Source organism: Erinaceus europaeus, chromosome 14 (genome assembly GCF_950295315.1).
Source record: "Erinaceus europaeus chromosome 14, mEriEur2.1, whole genome shotgun sequence".
In the NCBI taxonomy this organism is placed as follows: domain Eukaryota; kingdom Metazoa; phylum Chordata; class Mammalia; order Eulipotyphla; family Erinaceidae; genus Erinaceus; species Erinaceus europaeus.
The window spans coordinates 30,617,338-30,635,027 of NC_080175.1; the positions used below are offsets into that span (position 1 = coordinate 30,617,338).

The following is a 17,690-nucleotide window of genomic DNA, read 5'->3' on the forward strand; positions in this document are numbered from 1 at the left end:
GTAATTTATCTTTTTTTCTTGGAGAGAGAGAGAGAGAGAGAGAAAGAAACAGACTACAACACTGAAGCTTCCTTCAGTGTGCTAGTGGCTACACTCAAACCTAGTTTGAGCACAGGCAAAGCAACACTCTATCCAAGATACTTCACTGACCCAGTAACTAATTTTTTTCTAACTGAGTATTTTTTATATGTATCCATATAAACTGCTATAATAATCCTATAATCTTTGTTTCTGTTGTTATTATACTACTAATGAACATGAGATTCAGGGAACTTCTTTACGGCTTTTTAGTGAAGAGTATGAGTGGATTGAACTTGAGTCTGAGCTCAAAGCTCATTTACTTGCCTCTGTAGTAAGCTGCCTTCCTACAATTATTTTTCTGGGAAACGGGCTTTATATAAATGTTTAGACAAGTCTTAAGGCATTTTCTGAAGGATTTTATGTTGTTCTATATCTGGAAAAATGTAGATAATCTAGCTTTATTTTTAGTATACAGAGTTCTCTAACAATAGTGGTGATGGAAAGGATGCTGTGTTGCAAATGTGTATGCACATCATTTACTTTAAATGAAATGAAATTTTATAGGAAAATAATTTCCTTCTCTTTAAAACCAGAGGATGAAAACATTTATTATCTCTAAGATTCCTTCAAACCCAGATTTCCTGTATGACTTTTTGTTTTTGAAAATGGATTGTGAGGTGTGGATTTAAACCACCAGCAGATGGCACTCCAACATTTCTACAACAGGCAACCCTTCTGTGCCGTATTCTAAAGTAAAAGCTGCAAAACTACGGAAAAGAAATAGAAAATCAACCCTCAAACACATTAGTCTCAAGTTTTAAAGTATAAGATTTAAAGTCATTGTTATGATGGAAAATTACATAAGTATCAATCAATGACCCACTCATATACACCATAATATTATTAAAACTGCTTTTCACTAAACTCTTTTACAGCACTTGTCAGGATTTGAATTTGCTAGCCTGTTTATTTTCCCAGCTAAACAAGGAGTTTCCAAGGATTAGGCACTTCTTCAGATACCAGAGTGGTTGTGGTATTTTAGGTGAAGGTTGAGGGATAGTCAGACCTTAGCCAATAGTCAACACAATATTTCTTCCTTTTGTTTCTCCAGAAATATGAGAAGGGATTGCCTTAAATGCAGGAGAATATTTATAAACATTGGTCTATGTAAAGTCTTTGGTTTTACTTTTTTCTTTCCCCTTTATTGTGTTTGATGTATATCCTTTGATAATTGTTGTAGTCTTATTAAATGTATAACTTTAAGTTTTATATAGTAATGTACACAAACCTCAAAAACGTAACTTGATAATTTTTTACATATATATATATATATATAATTTCCATTCTGATCAAGCTATTGAAGACTTCCAAGACTTCACATAATTTCCATATTTACCTTTTTAAAAAATTTCTTTATTTTGGGATAAATGGTTTATAGTTGACAGTATAATACAATAGTTTGTACATGCATAATATTTCCCAGTTTTCCACATAGCTCCCTTTAGGTCTTCCTCTGCCATCAAGTTCTAAGATCTGAACACTCCCCTCTCCCTACCCCCATCACAGAGTTTTTTACTTTGGTGCAATACACCAGCTCCAGTGCAAGTTCTGCTTAGTGTTTTCTTTTCTGATCTTGTTTTTCAATTTCTGTCTGAGTGGATATTTACCTTTCTAATCAATACTTTATCCCACCCTCACCTGATTTCTATAACTTTGTGTTGTTTTGAATAGTATGTAAATTGTTTCCATTGCTTCCCTTACAATGCTGTTAACTGCCTAAAATTCCTTAAGAGACTGCAAAGGTACTTCCTTTTAGAAAGAAAAATCTTTTGGAGACCAAAGAAGCAGGAAGCTAGCTTAATGGTTATGCAAATGGTTTCATGTTAGAGGCTCTGACCTTCCAGGTTCAATCCTCAGCACCCCTCAAACCAGAGTTAAGCAGTGCTTTGGTTATAGATAAATTAATTAATTAAATTAGAAAAGAAAACCTGTTGATAACGTTTTTAATTTGCACTAATGTTATGGCTTTCAGTCTGGTGTTTGTTTCTCACATACCAGTGTGTTTAAAGCTTATCCTTCTGATTGTATGTACATTAGTCTATTGTTTTTAACTGCAATACTACTCATCTGACCATTTCTTTTGTGATGGACATCTAAGGTGCTGCCGATTTCTTACTATTTACAATCAGTGCTTTACTATCTTAAGGTTTTTATGAGCCTTTTGTGAATTGCTTGGGAATTTGTTCCATTAGTGACTTAATTGGATCTTAGGGAATACATGTACTTAATTTGACTAAACTTGCTACATCACTCTCCATAATGGCCCAGCCAGTTGACTCTCATCAGAGTGGCAGTGTTCCCATCTTTTCAAATCCTCAGTTAGTGTTAGTCAGTATTTACATTTTTGTCAGTCAGATTAAGTGAAAATATTTCTTGAATAAAAGAATAATCAATGGAGAATCCAGCTAAACTAATAGGTTAAATAATACATATTATTTTCCCATATTATGGATGGTTCCTAACAATCTGAAATTTCATAGTTTAAAATTAGGAATGGCGTAGATCCTAATAAATTTGAGCTATCTCTTAGTACTTGAACTATTATTTCTCATTAACTGAAACCTGGGAATTAAAATAGATTCAACTAATGGAATGGCCTTTGTGATCTAAATTTGCTTTCTGAAACCAGAAACCAAATAGAATCATTTATCAATGGAATCAGGATATGCCCAAGCTTCATTCCAGATCAGTTGTGAGAATATATGGGGGCTGAACCTAGGCATGGTATATATATATATATAAAACTTATAATCAGGCATGATATTTATAAAAGTTCTCAGGTGATTTTAATGTATGACTATGGCTGAGATTCAATGACTTATACTCTAAAATTGTTTTAATTTTCATCTGAAAGGGAAAACTACTTTTAAGCATTTAAAATAGGAAATACTATTATTCTACTACTTGTCTTCTGAGATTATAAGGAAAATTTTAAATTTAAGTATCTGATGGAAATGAAACATACTTCCTAAAAGTCAAAGCATGTCAGTGTGAAGTGTAAAATATTGGTGAAATTTTTTAATTTTTATTTTTTAATATTGGTGAGATTAAGGGGCATGATTGACATTGAACTGAAGGAGAATTAGGTTATGCTTATGTGAGAACTAGGGATCTAGCTATTAATACAAGTTGAAGTCATAAAATACTTATATGTGACCCATGGAGATCAGACAACACTTAATAAAAATGGATTTTGGTTATTGCCCTGTGGGTTGAACCTGTAGTAGATTGTCAGTATTTATTTAACTCTCACCATTAAGAACTAAACACATGAAAGTATTTAGAAAGGTCAAAGTGTGTTGCTTTTCTAAGGAACAAAAGAAAATATCACAGTCACTTAATGGGGGGGTCAGTAAGTACAGCTGTGTTCTATGCAACTGTCTAGTTTGTTGATATTGAGGCTTAAATAGGAGATATAATAAGATAAATTTATATATTTGAATATATTTATATATATATCTTTAAATTTAAATTATCTTTGGGGTTACTAAGTATTTAGAATTGCCTGACTAGGAAAGTCATATATAAAACAACTTGTATATACCTAAGGTCTACTTAATTGACTTATTTCCCCGGTTGTATAATATTGAACTTCTGGACTGGATTAAGATTTCCTTACCTGAATTATGAGGGATAAAACTTTAATTGTCCTGTTTATGCAGTAAACATAAAATGGGACTATATGTATTATATAGTATATAGGCTACTATACTATTTTGAAACCTTATTTTTCAGGCATACAATTTCTTATCTATGCAATTACATTTATTTGCAAGCTGAAATCTAGTGAAAGCAAAAAGTAAAGACTTTACCTTATTTACTTTTTGCAACACAAGATTTATGGTTGCTTTTTAGAGAAGTTGAGACTCAGAAAGAATAAATAGCATCTTCCAAAAATGTCAATGAGCAGATAGTAAATTGTGGTCTGTTTGTTTTTTCTCAATTTTTTCTTTCAAAATTTTTTAAAAATTATTTTTATTTATTTATTGGATAGAGACAGCCAGAAACTGAGAGGGAAGGGTCGGATAGAGAGGGAGAGAGACAGACAGACACCTGTAGCCCTACTTCACCATTCGTGGGGCCAGGGACTCGAACCTGGGTCCTTGAGCATTGTAATGTGTGCTTGACCAGGTGTGCCACCACCCAACCCCTCTCAATTTTTTCATCAATAATTTCATAATGGTTTACAAGATTATATAATAACTGGGATATAGTTCCACACTGCACCCATCATCACAATTGTGTCCCACCCCACCAGTGATAATTACCAAAATTATCACAAAGTCTTAGAGACAGGTTGGTTACTTCTTTTCAGTATTTCACATATGAATAAAGCCATCTGATATTTGTCTTTCACCTTCTTTCTTTCTTCAGTAAGCCTGATCACCTCCAATTATGAACTAACTAGGTTTTAATCAGTCTATTGCACCACACAGCTTATACAATTTCTAGTATAAATTAGTTTTGGGGTGCAGAGGTGGGAGTTCAGGCTTCTGTAATTGCTTCTCTGCTGGACGTGGAAGTTGGCAGGTTGATCCAGATCCCTACCCCTTAACATTTCTTCTTTATTAAGATCCTGACCATAGTTTGAAGTTTTTTAAGTTCACATAAAACTGCCTTTTAGCCCAATGCTTTCTTTCTCATCAAATGGAACAAAAGGTTAAATATGTGATACGTTCATTTTTTTTTTTTTTTACTATATCTGTTATCATATTAGAGTTGACCTTTTGTTTCAAGGTTATTACTGAGTTATTTACATGTAACTTTATCCTCCAGATCATCAACTAAGGGGATGTAGCTGTGAGAGTGTGTGGGGGAGATGTGGAATAAGAATGAATCATATGGAAGCATGGAGCAAACTCTTTATTTTTTAAGTAGGGGGTGAAAAACAGAGGGGAAGAGAGAATGATAGAGAAGGAGGGAGAAATAAAGAGACAATCAGCACTGTTTGACCACTTGTGAAGGTGCTTCTTTGTGGGGGTACATCCTGGGTCCTCCACATGATAAAGTGAATATTCTGAGCTCTCTGTCCCAGTATGCCGTTTTTTTTTAAACTTTATAAAGCACATTCTCTGTAAGTAATCTTAGTTAATTCTCCCTCTTGTCTCTAAGATATTAATTTTATAGCTGAAGGAATAGTTAAAAACATTTACTCAAGATCACAAAGCTAGAATTTGACAGTCAGAATTTAAACCCCAGGCCTGTAGACTCCTAATCCAAACCCTGGACTGTAAACTCCACATTCATTTGTAATTTTTCTTTTCACTACACATTGACAAGTTGTTAGAGGGTAGGACAGGTGATATTTCTGGCTACTTACTATATTCTGCAGTGGTAAGATCATACCCATGGGCTTTGGAGTCATATAGCCTAAGTTTAAATCCATTGATAACACTTACTAGTTGTGCACAATGAGAAAGTTACTTATGTTTCAGTGTTCTCCTATGTACACCAGATATTATAATAATCATACTCGGTATGATTATTATATCTACCTCTCAGAGTTATTAAAATATTAATAATGTTTATATAGCTCTGAGCACCATGACTGAACCATACAGTCTTTTAATTTAATTTTTTTTTTTTTTACTACTACCAGTGTTATCACTTTGGCTTCATACCTACACGATGAATCCTTTACTCCCACCACCTTTTTCCCTATTCCTTTCCCTACCCCCCTTCTTTTATTTGATAGGACAGAGAGAAATTGAGGGGGAGGAGGAGATAGAGAGAGAGAAAGAGAGACACTTGCAGTACTGCTTCATGTCTCAGAAAACTTCCCCCCCCACACCTTTGGTCCTCACACATTGTAGTAACGTGTTACAGTGGCTGTGCCTGGCCCCTTAACCATTAAGGTCTTAGTAAGTGGTTGTCATCATAGACAAGTAACAGGCAGTGGTGGGATAATAGACTGGTTGCTATGATTTCATGAACTCCAGTTCCAGCTATGATGGGAAGATTGAAGTTTTTTTTTTTTTTTTGTTACATATATTGGATAGAGACAGCCAGAAATGGAGAGGGAATGGGGTGATAGGGAGGAAGAGAGACAGAGAGACTAACCTGCAGCACTGCTTTACCAAAGTTTTTTCCTCTGGTCAGGGGCTTGAGCCCAGTCCTTGAGTATTGTAACGTGTGCTCAACCAGGTGTGCTTATGCTTCCATCCTGCCCCCAGAATGATTTTTCTTATCTAGCTATTAGAGAGTCTCAGAAGGGAGACTTAGAATGTTTAATAGAAAGCAAGGATGGGGGCCAGGCAGTGGTGCACCTGGTTAAGCACACATAATACTGAGCAGAAGGACCTGCACAAGGATCCTAGTTCAAGTCCCCAGCTTCCCACCTACTGGGGGGATGCTTTACAAGCTGCCAAGCAGGTCTGCAGGTGGCAGGTATCTCTCTTTCTCTCTCCTTCTCTATCTCCCCCTCCTCTCTCAATTTCTCTCTGTCCTAACCAATAAATTGGAAAAAATAGCCACCAGAAGCAGTGAATTTGTAGTGCTGGCACCGAACCCGTGATAACCCTGAAAGTGAATAAAAAATAAAAATAAAAAAGGAAAGGGAGATGGGATAGTCATTAAGTTATCTCTCTCTCTCTGAAAATAGAAAAAATAGGGAAAGTGGAAATTATTGTAGTCAAGATTGTCATAAAACGTATCTTGCGACAAAACTTTATGCAACTAAGTGGAATAAGTGCCAGTCACCAGTCCTAATGCCAGTGTTGGTCTTTGGCATATTTTTCTTGTTCTGAAATGAAATGGTAAACAATTTCTAGTGACTTTTCATATAGCTGGATTTATTCAAGGATGCCCTTTATTTGACATCAGTTCCCCCGTTTTTGGGGTGAGTTAAAATGTTCTTTTAAGAAGTAATAGTGTTCACCAAAGTAAGACTCTGGGGTGGTTGGGGGTGGGGGGAGGGCTCAGGTCCTAAAACAGGATGGCAGAGGAGGACCTGGTAGGGGTTGTACTGTTATGTGGAAAACTGGGAAATGTTATGCAGGTCCAAACTATTGTATTTATTGTAGACTGTAAACCATTAACCCCTCAACAAAGAAAAAAGTACTAGTGATAAGGAGACTATTTAAAGGCTTTTACTAGATGAAATAAAAAGTTGGCAGGTATGTCAGCTTTCTCTCACTAATATTTGTTTGGAATTTCTAGAGTCTGGAAATCACTCAACCAGTTAATCTTTGAAATTTTTTTTTTTTACAGATTTGAAAAGCAAACTACTAGATATCGAAGGAATTTATCTTTAAAGATCACTCAGTAACTTCACACAGGACATTTTCAAGGAAGCTTCAATGCACCTAGCTCCCAGTAGTTTAGATTTTATATAGATGTCCAGTTCTTCTCTTTTAGGAAATAATTCTGAACAGAGATGCAGATTGTTGGTACCCAATACACATGAGATAGGATACACATTAGGCTAAAATACAATTTAGTAATGAACTACTACATAGCATAAAATTTAGTTTTATTATAGATGGGAAGCAAGACAAAAACCACAGTGAAATGAGGGAGAGCTGTTTAGAAAGAGTAGCCTGGGGATATCTACACCCAACTTAGACCAAAGGACCAAACAATCAGGTCATTTTGGAGTCAACCAGGGCTATCTGGAATTCCTTTAAATGTTATTCCATTGCTTTCTTGCTTATGTCCTGAGGCTGGATTTGACTATAGGATTTCAGTGGCTAGAGTAGGGAGAGATGGTTTTCATCTGGAAATTAAGGACAAAGCAGTTTGTTTTCTTGGCTTTGATTCATACAGGTTCTAATGAAAACATCCCTGTTGAAAGTAAATAGTAAATAGTATGTAACACTAAGTCAGAATATTTAGTTCAATGAGCAAAAATTACAGGTGAAATTAATTAAGCAGATTCTCATTATTCCCAAGTTCATCCTTAATCACAAGAGTAGGCAGTTTTGAAAGGTACATTATTTCTAGATATCTAGTCAATAAATAATTTCTTAATACCATTCAAGTCCATTAATTTGACATCTTAAAATGCACATTCCTTTGTAAACCAGGGAGTGTTAAGGCCCTTAGAAAATCTTGTCCCTTTTGAAATACATGTAATTGGTTTTAATTATCAATATAGTAAATGCACTGACTTCTAAATTTGCAGTGTAAGTACTTTCTGAAGGAGAGGACTAGGAAAATGATAATAATTGAGAAGTCCAATTACTGAACAGAAAATTAAAGTTTGCTGTGACGAAAGTATTTTCATGTTCTTCTTGAGAGCAGCATATGATGTTAGTGTGTTAAGCGTTCATTTATTTCATAGACGTTTATTGAATGCTGACAAGCATCTGGGTCTGGAGATAGAAAGATAAATCAGTATACATTTAAAAATTACAACAATTTCTACTGAAATGTACACCGTGCCATACACTCACACATAACAGTACACACATATTTTACAGGGTCTAGGTGTATAAGACACTTTTTAATGGTCTAGAATCTGTATTAAGTACTTAACACCCTTGATTTTTTTTTAATCACCTTTAAATGCTAGGCCTTGACATTTCTTTTTCCTTTGGTTTAGTCTTATGCATCCTACTTCTAGAATGTCTTCTTGTCACTGTCCAGTCTAACTTCTGGATTTCCTGGTTACTTAAGTCTGGTTGAAACTCCTGAGGGAACTTAAATTGATGGTCATTTATGGCAAACCTTTTCAGATTCCTTAATCCTATCTGGGGAAAGCCAGACAGGTTGCTGTTAGGCTCTGAGTGTTCATCTTGCATTCCCCCTAGGGGAAGATGTTTACTCTGCATTTTTTGAGTTTTGCCTGTTAATAATGAAGTAGTCCTGGGACAATGAGGTGTCTCCACATGCTTAAAGTAGTTTACCTACCTGCCCAAGAAGGGTCATTTTGTTCCATAAAGAGGCCAATAGTGTGACTGCAGCAAACTATGCCTAGACAGTTTCCCCCTTGGTTTCAGCTCTGAGAAGTGCTTTGGTCTGAGCTGGTAGAGTTGCCGCTGGTGCACTTGGACCACTATTCTCACACATCCTGGAGCTGTGACTTGGCGGGCTCAAGTTTAATGTAGGCGGAGTTGAAAACCCTAGGTGTCACATTTTTCATGTATGGCACCATAAAGGTGCATTTTCCCACCGGACAGGTAAGACTAGGTTTGTCCTCGAGGAGGGGCTGGAGCAGCGGCTTTGCTTGTGCAATAAAGTGGTCAAGCAGTGGCTCAAATACGGCAGTGTCGCCCAAACTATCCAGGCACAGATCAGGCTGCTCTGACTTGGCCGAAGTCAGTCTATACTCAAGTCACCAATTCAAGTTAATCTTGGCTGCAGGCAGAGCAGAGCCCTGAGACAGACCCCGTGGGCAGAGAAGACTTTTGCCCCCGTGGGCAGAGAAGACTTTTGACCCCGTCACTCCCTGTATTTCTCCGGTCACCTTTTGTCATATCGAGGTCAGACGATGCTTTTGTGTAGCTGCCCACCAAGTCCCAGAGATCCGGAGTCTTCAGCGCTCTGTGATCTAGCAGAAATCACACACGCCCCCGCAGACCCCTCTGCAACTTTACCACTCTTGTTCTTGCTGCTTGGCCCCAAAGGGAAGGGTCTGAAGTTGTCAAGGAAAACTGGCTCTGGCTAGGTCGCTGCAATCTCCTTACCCTTGAGCGCTCGCGGCAGGAGCTGGGGCTTTTGAGTCTGGTTCCGATATAAAACCGCCCTCCTCTGAGCCTTGTTGGGAGGGAAGTCAAAAGCAAAGGGTCCTACTCGGTATCCGAAACTCTACTACCATACAATCCCCTCCCCTCCCTCCGCTTCCTGGCCCTAGAGGGTTAAATCTGTAGGGTACTACACCACCCCGTCCTCCTACTTCCCGCCCCCCCCCCACCTTTAAAAAGTTAAAAAATGTCTGCAGTCGAAATCTCTTAAAGGGGCGGTGCTGGTGAAGGAGTGCTTTTGGCACGAGTCGCTGAGAAGGCTGGCTAGGGGCGTGAGTTCGCTCTACCAGCACCAAAACACTGAAAGGAAAAAAAAAAAAGAATAAAAAAAGGAGAAAGAGCAAGAGAGGGGGGAAAAGGAAGGGGGAGGGGGGAAGCAGACACACACACACACACACACACACACACACACACACACACACACACACTTTAGATAAGGACAATTAGTCACCAGCAAGACCCTGTAGGAAGAGAGGTTTAAATCTGAGGGATTTAATGAGGGTGCTCTGTGCCTTCCCTGAAGCCATGCCCTCCAGCAACTCCCGCCCCCCCGCCTGCCTAGCCCCGGTGGCTCTCTTCTTGGCTCTGTTGTTCCATCTCTCCCTTTTCTCCCGAGCTGGAGACAGGAGACCCTTGCCTGTAGACAGAGCTCCAGGTTTGAAGGAAAAGACTCTGATTCTACTTGATGTGAGCACCAAGAACCCAGTCAGAACAGTCAATGAGAACTTCCTCTCTCTGCAGCTGGATCCGTCCATCATTCATGATGGCTGGCTCGATTTCTTAAGGTAAGGCAGGGGCTTCAGTGGATCATTAAAAAAGAAAAAGAAAAAAAAAAGTAACACCCCATCCTCTACTCTTTCCTATCCCCATTCCAAGGGGGAAGAAGAAAAAGAAGAAGAAAATAAGTCAAGCAGATCTCTCAAAGAGAAGAAAGGGCTTTTCCTCCTGGAATATTTGCAGCGAGGCTGTGTGATTGAGAAAAGCAATGTTTTCTATTAAGATGCACATGTTTGCAATGCAGAAGGCATTTCAGAAACTTATCAGTTATGACTGAAAAAATATGTTGTGCTTACATATATCCACAATTAGCCTCCCCGTCTCCTTCTGAAAAAGAAACAAGAGGTTCAGAGCAGTTACAAAAGCCAAGAAAGGTCTTGAGCAACAAAGACCCGAGAGGAATGAGTGTGAGTGAGTGAGTGAGTGTGTGTGTGTGTGTGTGTGTGTGTGTGTGTGTGTGTCTGTAGATGTGTCTGTGAGCACTGAAGCGGGGAATCGCACGAAAGTGGAATTTTCCACGGGAAGATCCTGTCCTCAATTCTCTCCCATTCCAAAACAGAAAACGAATTTAAGCAGAGACTTGAGCGGTGGGCAAGTTATGTCGTATTAAAAATCAAATGAAAAGGTGTATCTTCTACCGTCTTCTTCAGTCTTTAGGATTTTCTAAAACCCTCGGAAAAAAATTAGACGCGAAACCCCTCCAGTTCCTCCTCCTTAAATCTCTTGCAGTAACTGCATAGTTTTTCTTTAAAGAAAAAAAAAATCCCTTGCTCCAGCCTTAGCGTATATAAGGAGGGCGGAAAGGGTCCTAGAAATACTCCGGGGATGTTTTGGAGGTTTGAACTCGGCATCAGCGGATTAGCAAACCCCGAGGTTTGCGATCACAGATTCCACTTTACTTGGGAATCGGAATCCAGTTGGCTTGTTAACTGTTTAGCAATCAGGGAACCACGACCCCTTCCCATCAGAGACCGAGTGGCAGTGTAAAAATAAATAAATCGTCTGCGATGTCAAATCCTAGTGTCGAGTTTTAAAAATTCCCTCCAAACTGGATCCTCAATTGTGGTTCCCCAAGAATGGTGAGCGCTCGAATCCTGCTACCCTGCCCGGAGGCCGCGTCGGGCGCGTCTGCAGTGAGTATCTGCGGTTTCGAGTCTCGCGTCTCCGAGGCGCGCACGCCCCACCACCCTCCCGGGCACTGGCAGGGCTGCGGGCCGGCAGGTAGTGGGGGCGGCACGCGGAGCCGGCGCGGCGGGAGGCTGAGCCGCTGCCGCTGTTGCAGCCGCGGCCGGTTCGGTTCCCGTTGGTGCCGGCGCGGGGAGGCCAGGAACAGCTCCGCGCGCTCTGGCTTCCTTCTTGGAAGTTGTGTGCAACAGAGCTTGTCTGAGTTGATCCGAAAGCGCGACTGGGGTTTACAGAAATACACACCCCACTTGTACTGCGCTGCCACAGCTACACACACTCCTTAAGGTTTTCTTCTTTCATTTTAAAAGACATTTTGTTAGCACTAAATGCTTGCTGTGGAAAACATTCGTGGAAAACATTCTGGAGAGCGGGTTTTCCGGGGAAGGAGCGATGGAGGGGCGCGTTTGCATTGGTTGTACAGGCTTCCGGGTGGACGGCGGTCGAAAATGCCGCTTCCGCGAAGCCAAATCGCTGCGACGGCCCCCGCGACGCCCCTACTGCGCCGCCCCGGAGTCCTCAGCCACACCACCCTTCCCGTCTGCGTCTCAGAAACTCCTACAGGGCAGACCCTGCCTCTTCTTCTGGCCTTCTGGCGTCTCTTTTATCATGTTCTTTAGTGTTTCCATTTGAATTTGGGTTTTCAGAACCGATTAAAAGGCTTTCAGAGTCGGAACTTTAGGGACAACCCCCATCTCTGAGAGCATGTGCGTTCTCCCTTTTCTTCGTCTTCCTGAAGTGGCAGCGTTTGACTTGTTTTTTTCCTAAATAACTTTTCAGCGGAAATTCTTCATTTTAAATAGATGCTGTGTTGGTGTTATGTGTTGAGTTTTCTCCAATGCGCAGGCTTCACATTTCGGCAAACTTCATTTTCCCCCAATGTTTCCAAACAGCCCACACTGGGAAGGGGGAAACAGAGGGGCTCCGGAGATGCGCAGATGCCACCTTTCTTTAGATCCGGCTGATTTACTTCAGGAGCCAAAGAGATACCTGCTTTACTGTGCAAAGCTTGGGTGTGAAGTGTGAGCAGAGCGACAAGGGTTTACTCTAATAATATCTCCTTCGATGGCTAGGAGGTGGGTGCGGTTGATATAAGGTAGTGGAAAAGAAATAGCAACTTTGACACTAAAACAGAGATAGGAATCCACTTGACCCCAGGCCCCGGATCTGAAAGAAGGCACAAAGATTGCGTTGCCCCTGTGGCAGAGAAGGCAGACCCCAGCTTTCAGCCTAGAAGTTTGACAGAAGTCGGAGTCCCGCTCCTAAGCGCGCTGTGCCTCTCCGCTAGGAGCGCTTTCCAGGCAGTGGCAGCCTGAGTGTCCTATTCTCTGGAGCAGTGTCCTCCTGCACCTCTGTGCACGCTATTCACAAATGTAGTCCTTAAACCTTCGGAAATAAGCATTTGGGCTTGTCTTGCGCGCCCGAGTGTCTGAGAACTTAACTCCCAGGGTTGGAGGGCTGGGTGGATTGGGGCGCTAGGTGCACAGGGGACCACGCTGGGTGGATGAGGTGGGCAGGTTCCTGAGGACATGAACCTGGGTCCCTGGCCAGGTCTCAGGCTGAGGTGGGAAGAGGGCTTTGCCTGGCCTCCCGCATCTTCCTACCCCCCACCTCCCCATTTTTCCTCGTGCCATCTCTACTTCCTGCAGCTCCAAGCGTCTGGTGACCCTGGCTCGGGGACTCTCGCCTGCCTTTCTGCGCTTCGGGGGCAAAAGGACCGACTTCCTGCAGTTCCAGAATCTGAGGAACCCAGCGAAAAGCCGTGGGGGGCCCGGCCCGGATTACTACCTCAAAAACTATGAGGATGGTGAGAACCTTGTTTCCTACTTTGTTGGGGTGGAGAAGTGTGAGGACTAGGAGTGAACACGTTGAGTGTGTATGTATATGGGGTGGGGAGAGATTTGGAAAAAGCCTGGTAGAAGCTGTGAGCTAGAGGGACCACAGAGCGTGGGAATCTTGAGGTGATTACTCAAAGGGAGCCGCCAGGTTGTCCCAGACCTGGCTCCTAGTCTTTTCGCTGTGCTGCTGAGCCTGGGAGGCTGCGACTAATTGCCAAAAATTCTGGCAGGCTAGGCTTGTGGGGAGACTGTGTAGTGGGCTTCTTGAGAATATCCAGCCAGGTTCTTGAGCTACTTTTTTGCTGTTTCTTGCATTCCTGAGGTGAGGATATGAACTAAGTTCCCCCCACCCCCATTCTAAAGTTTTCTAGGGTAATCCTTTTCCTTTTTTAGGGGGGGGTCTTTTGTTAGGGCAACTCAAAATCTCTGCAGCAAATTCTTCAGATGGCCAACTTCCCAGAGTTGATTTTTTCCTTCTGTTAAATGGCATAAATGTCCACAACTTTCTCTCATGTCAGAATCATACGGATTAAATGATAGAAGGACTTTGCAAACTTTACATCCTATTGCATACTTATTCCAAGTTTGAATTGATTTGACTAATAAAAAATAAAATATTTAATGTTTAGGAAGTTTGATGTTAATATCTGTGAGCTTTCTCTGTGGGTAAAGGAATATTTCAAATAGGCAGGATGGGAATTGGTGGATCTGCAACCACTGAGACTGTTTAGATGGGCTAAGAAACATCTATGTTTAATATTTTTCTTTATTGAAGGGCTAATGTATTACAGTAAAACTGTTGGCACATGAGTACAATTTCTCATCTCCCCGTAATAGGTGTCTGCAAAACACTCTCACCTCCAATTAGGGCCTTTTCCACCATCATGCACCAGGACCCTAAAGGACCACCATCACCCCCATCCCCTCACCCCGTCCCTCTCTTTCCTCAGAGTTCTTTGGTTTGGTGCAATATACCAAACTATTCACTCAGAGTGTTTGCATGCTATGCTGCCCCTTCACATAATGAATTACAGTTTTTAAAGGACTCAGGCACAGGTTCTCAGAGCTCCCCGGATTTTGTTACATCTTGTCCTTATAAATCAGCAAAATGAGGAAACACAGTTATATTTTCTGGGGCATTCACTGAATGGGAATTCTGGAGAGGTGGGATCTATTTCATGGGTGACTGAGAAACATTTTTTAAAGAACCAGAATAGAGAAAGAGGTCATGTTGAGGCTTCTCGACTTGGAAGCTTGAATAGTACTTTAAAGAAATTAAGCGACATTTGTCAGAGCATGTAGGTGTTTAAAGTAATATCTTCTCAAAGGTAAATGTCTCTGCCATATAACTGTGGATTACAAATAGATATTTTTGTCACCCAGCAAAAAGTACTGAAAGGTAAAGACAGTCCTAAACAGCAGCTCTGATGGTAATTTGAGCCAGGGCCTTTATAGCTCCCAGGGTCACTGTCAAGACTGATCAGACACAAAAAACAGAGACTATTAAAAGTTTTCCTGATGAAACAGCTCTTCATCTTATCCATTAGAACTATGTTCTCTTTAGTTTGTGGACAAACTTAAGTGCCCCAGGAGCCACAGGGGGTAAAAGGTATCATTATAAGTTTAGGAATTGTCCTTTTTCTCTCAAACTTGTATCTATGATTGTATTACTGATTTGTTGAGAATACGAGATCTTTAAGTATAGGTTACAATTTGTTTCCCTTTGTAAAAGGAGAAAGTGGGCATCATAATGAGAAAGAAAATTGGCAGAAGTCTGTATCCCATGAAACTTCATAGAATAAAAAAAATCAGAAATAATAAAGGTCTGAGAGGTTATCTTCAGCACCCCCACCACCACACACACACTTCAGGGGCCAGTACAGGATCATTCTATATGGAATTCTTTCTTATTTTGTTCATCCTGGTATTAAATGTCTCTAAGAATGTAGTTTTCACCACTCTTGGGGGAGAGAATTCTTTTCTCCCATGTGCTATTGTTGACAAATTTCTCTTGAATATTCCCTTTATAAATTATCCAAATACTTATTATTGTTACTCTTTGTACTTTTAGACATCTTTGGAAATAGCTTTTACCTCTGGTGTGTCAGATAAAAAAAAAGTTCCTTTATAGCTGTTTTTATTTTGTTTACTTATTTATTATTATTATTATAAATCTAGACTACCTGGATTTAATTCTTTTAAAACTTTCTTTAAAGTCATTACTCCTAGACACTAATCTGTTTTATTGCTCCTAGCTGGGCTCCTTTTGATTTATGTTTCCCTGGTAGTAAGATGCTCTGAACTATGTCAGTATTTGAGGCCTTAGCAGAGTAAAGAGAGTAGGAATGCCCTAATTTTGCCCTTTGATGCTCACATGTCCTTAAATCACTCACATCCTCATTGTTGTTGTACGTTGCATTGCAGAGCTCAAGGCAAGCATTTTTTTTAAATCTCAGCAGTTTTGAAGGCATGCTTCTGTCACTTTTTATTTAGTGATAATTGCCATCATCAGGGCACCCTAAAATTACATATTTTAAAGAAGTGGTTCTATATTATACATGTGGATATGAGCCTTTACTAAAAATTTACTTAAAATAATACAGGATAATAGCATACATTTTGAGCAGTAAGACATAACTACTAAAACATTGTGTAACTGAATGGTATAATGAAGATTATATTGACTCTAAAAAGCCTTCCATGGAAGGCCTGTTTCTCCCCTTTCTTAATGTGTGATCCTGGGCTTGCTGCTTCTTTATAACATGTGGGTAAAAATACCTGCTGTGCATTGTTTCCGTGTGGGTTGTAAGGGCTAAGGTGTATAAAATATTTTGTTAATTGCTAAGTGTTATATGAAGGTTCAGAGTTCTTCCATTAAAGGCAACTTCAGAAAATTTATGACATCTGTCTAACTTTGTACAGTGAGGTTTAAGAGAAAGATTTGGTGAGAAGTGTACAAAAGGAAGAGATAGATTTGGAAACTTGGGAAGATTAAGGAAATACAAGAACAAGAGGTGGAGAACAGGGTGGTGCACGTGTGTGTGTGTGTGTATTAATGAAAGCAGTCTTTAGGTTTTTTAAGTTTTATTTATTTATTTATTTTCCCTCTTTTGCCCTTGTTATTTATTGTTGTAGTTATTGTTGTTGTTGTTATTGATGTCATTTTTGTTAGGACAGAAAGAAATGGAGAGAGGAGGGGAAGAGATAGAGAGGGCAAGAGGAAGATAGACACCTGCAGACCTGCTTCACTGCCTGTGAAGCAACTCCCCTGCAGGTGGGTAGTGGGAGGTCCTCGTGCTTTGTGCCAAGCAATCTTTAGTTTTACTATGTACTTTTACAATGAATTAGTAGTCATTGGATAAAATATGCTTCTTGGTTAATTAATTTGTATTGTTACTCTTATGTGATTTGTTGTTGTTTTTTCCCTAAACTAATAGTGCAATTAACAAATCATGTGGTGTCTACTTTCCAAATACTTTTTAAAGCAAATTGAAGCAATTGTGTTTTTAATAACTTTCTAAAGTTTCTGTATATGTATAATTTTGGGAGTTTCTCTGGTTACATCTTAAGTTCACAGTTATTCCATTGTATGCTTAGGTAACCTGTATTTCAAACAAACATGATAATAATGGGAGAAATATAAATAGTCATTCTTCATACCTTGTAATCTTACTCTTTGCTTAACTTCCTCTTTGTTCTGTGTGGTGCTATGCTTTACTTGCTCCCAGCAAAGAAATTTTTGGTTAAACTCTTGTTCTTAAGTTTATTTTGCTCTGGTTTGTCCTTTTTTGTATTGTATATTTACTATGCTCATATATTTACCTCTCTCTTTATTTTTAAGCAAGATGACCACCATTTATCACAAATACCAAAAGCTTGTTTAATATTTCTAAAGTATCATATTTATTATGACACTCCTTTGTTCAAAAGCCTTGATTATTTTTGGATTGCTTACAGAAATTGTTCAGACTTGTCAATGTGGCATTCATTAAGAGGTTTTCACATTTTAAACTCAATTTACCTCTTGTTCTGTATATTTTCATCTAACTTTTATTATAGTCTTACTTAATTTTCTCTGCCTCCTTACAAGATCTTTATTACCTCAGCTCCACACCTTGTTTAGGCAGTA

The 17,690-nt window shown here is 39.7% G+C and overlaps 1 protein-coding gene and 1 long non-coding RNA gene across 4 annotated transcripts in view; one reads left to right on the forward strand and one right to left on the reverse strand.

Moving 5' to 3' along the window:
- Nucleotides 1-7,535: 7,535 nt before the first annotated feature.
- Nucleotides 7,536-9,673, reverse strand: LOC132532774 (uncharacterized). Of its 2 annotated transcripts, none has more exons than XR_009544696.1 (2): nucleotides 8,932-9,673; nucleotides 7,536-8,393 (listed from the first exon to the last, which is right to left on the reverse strand). It is a non-coding gene; the product is annotated as an uncharacterized LOC132532774 (long non-coding RNA). The 2 variants fall into 2 exon arrangements; XR_009544697.1 differs by having other exon boundaries at nucleotides 8,581-9,673.
- Nucleotides 9,674-10,159: 486 nt separating this feature from the next.
- Nucleotides 10,160-17,690, forward strand: part of HPSE2 (heparanase 2 (inactive)) — a 707,067-nt gene continuing 699,536 nt past the window's right edge. For both annotated transcript variants that reach the window (XM_060171512.1, XM_060171513.1), the window contains exons 1-2: nucleotides 10,160-10,549; nucleotides 13,373-13,530. In XM_060171512.1, the coding sequence (XP_060027495.1) occupies nucleotides 10,260-10,549; nucleotides 13,373-13,530 (448 nt within the window). In that variant the 5' untranslated portion in view covers nucleotides 10,160-10,259. The remainder of the gene's footprint in view (nucleotides 10,550-13,372; nucleotides 13,531-17,690) is intronic.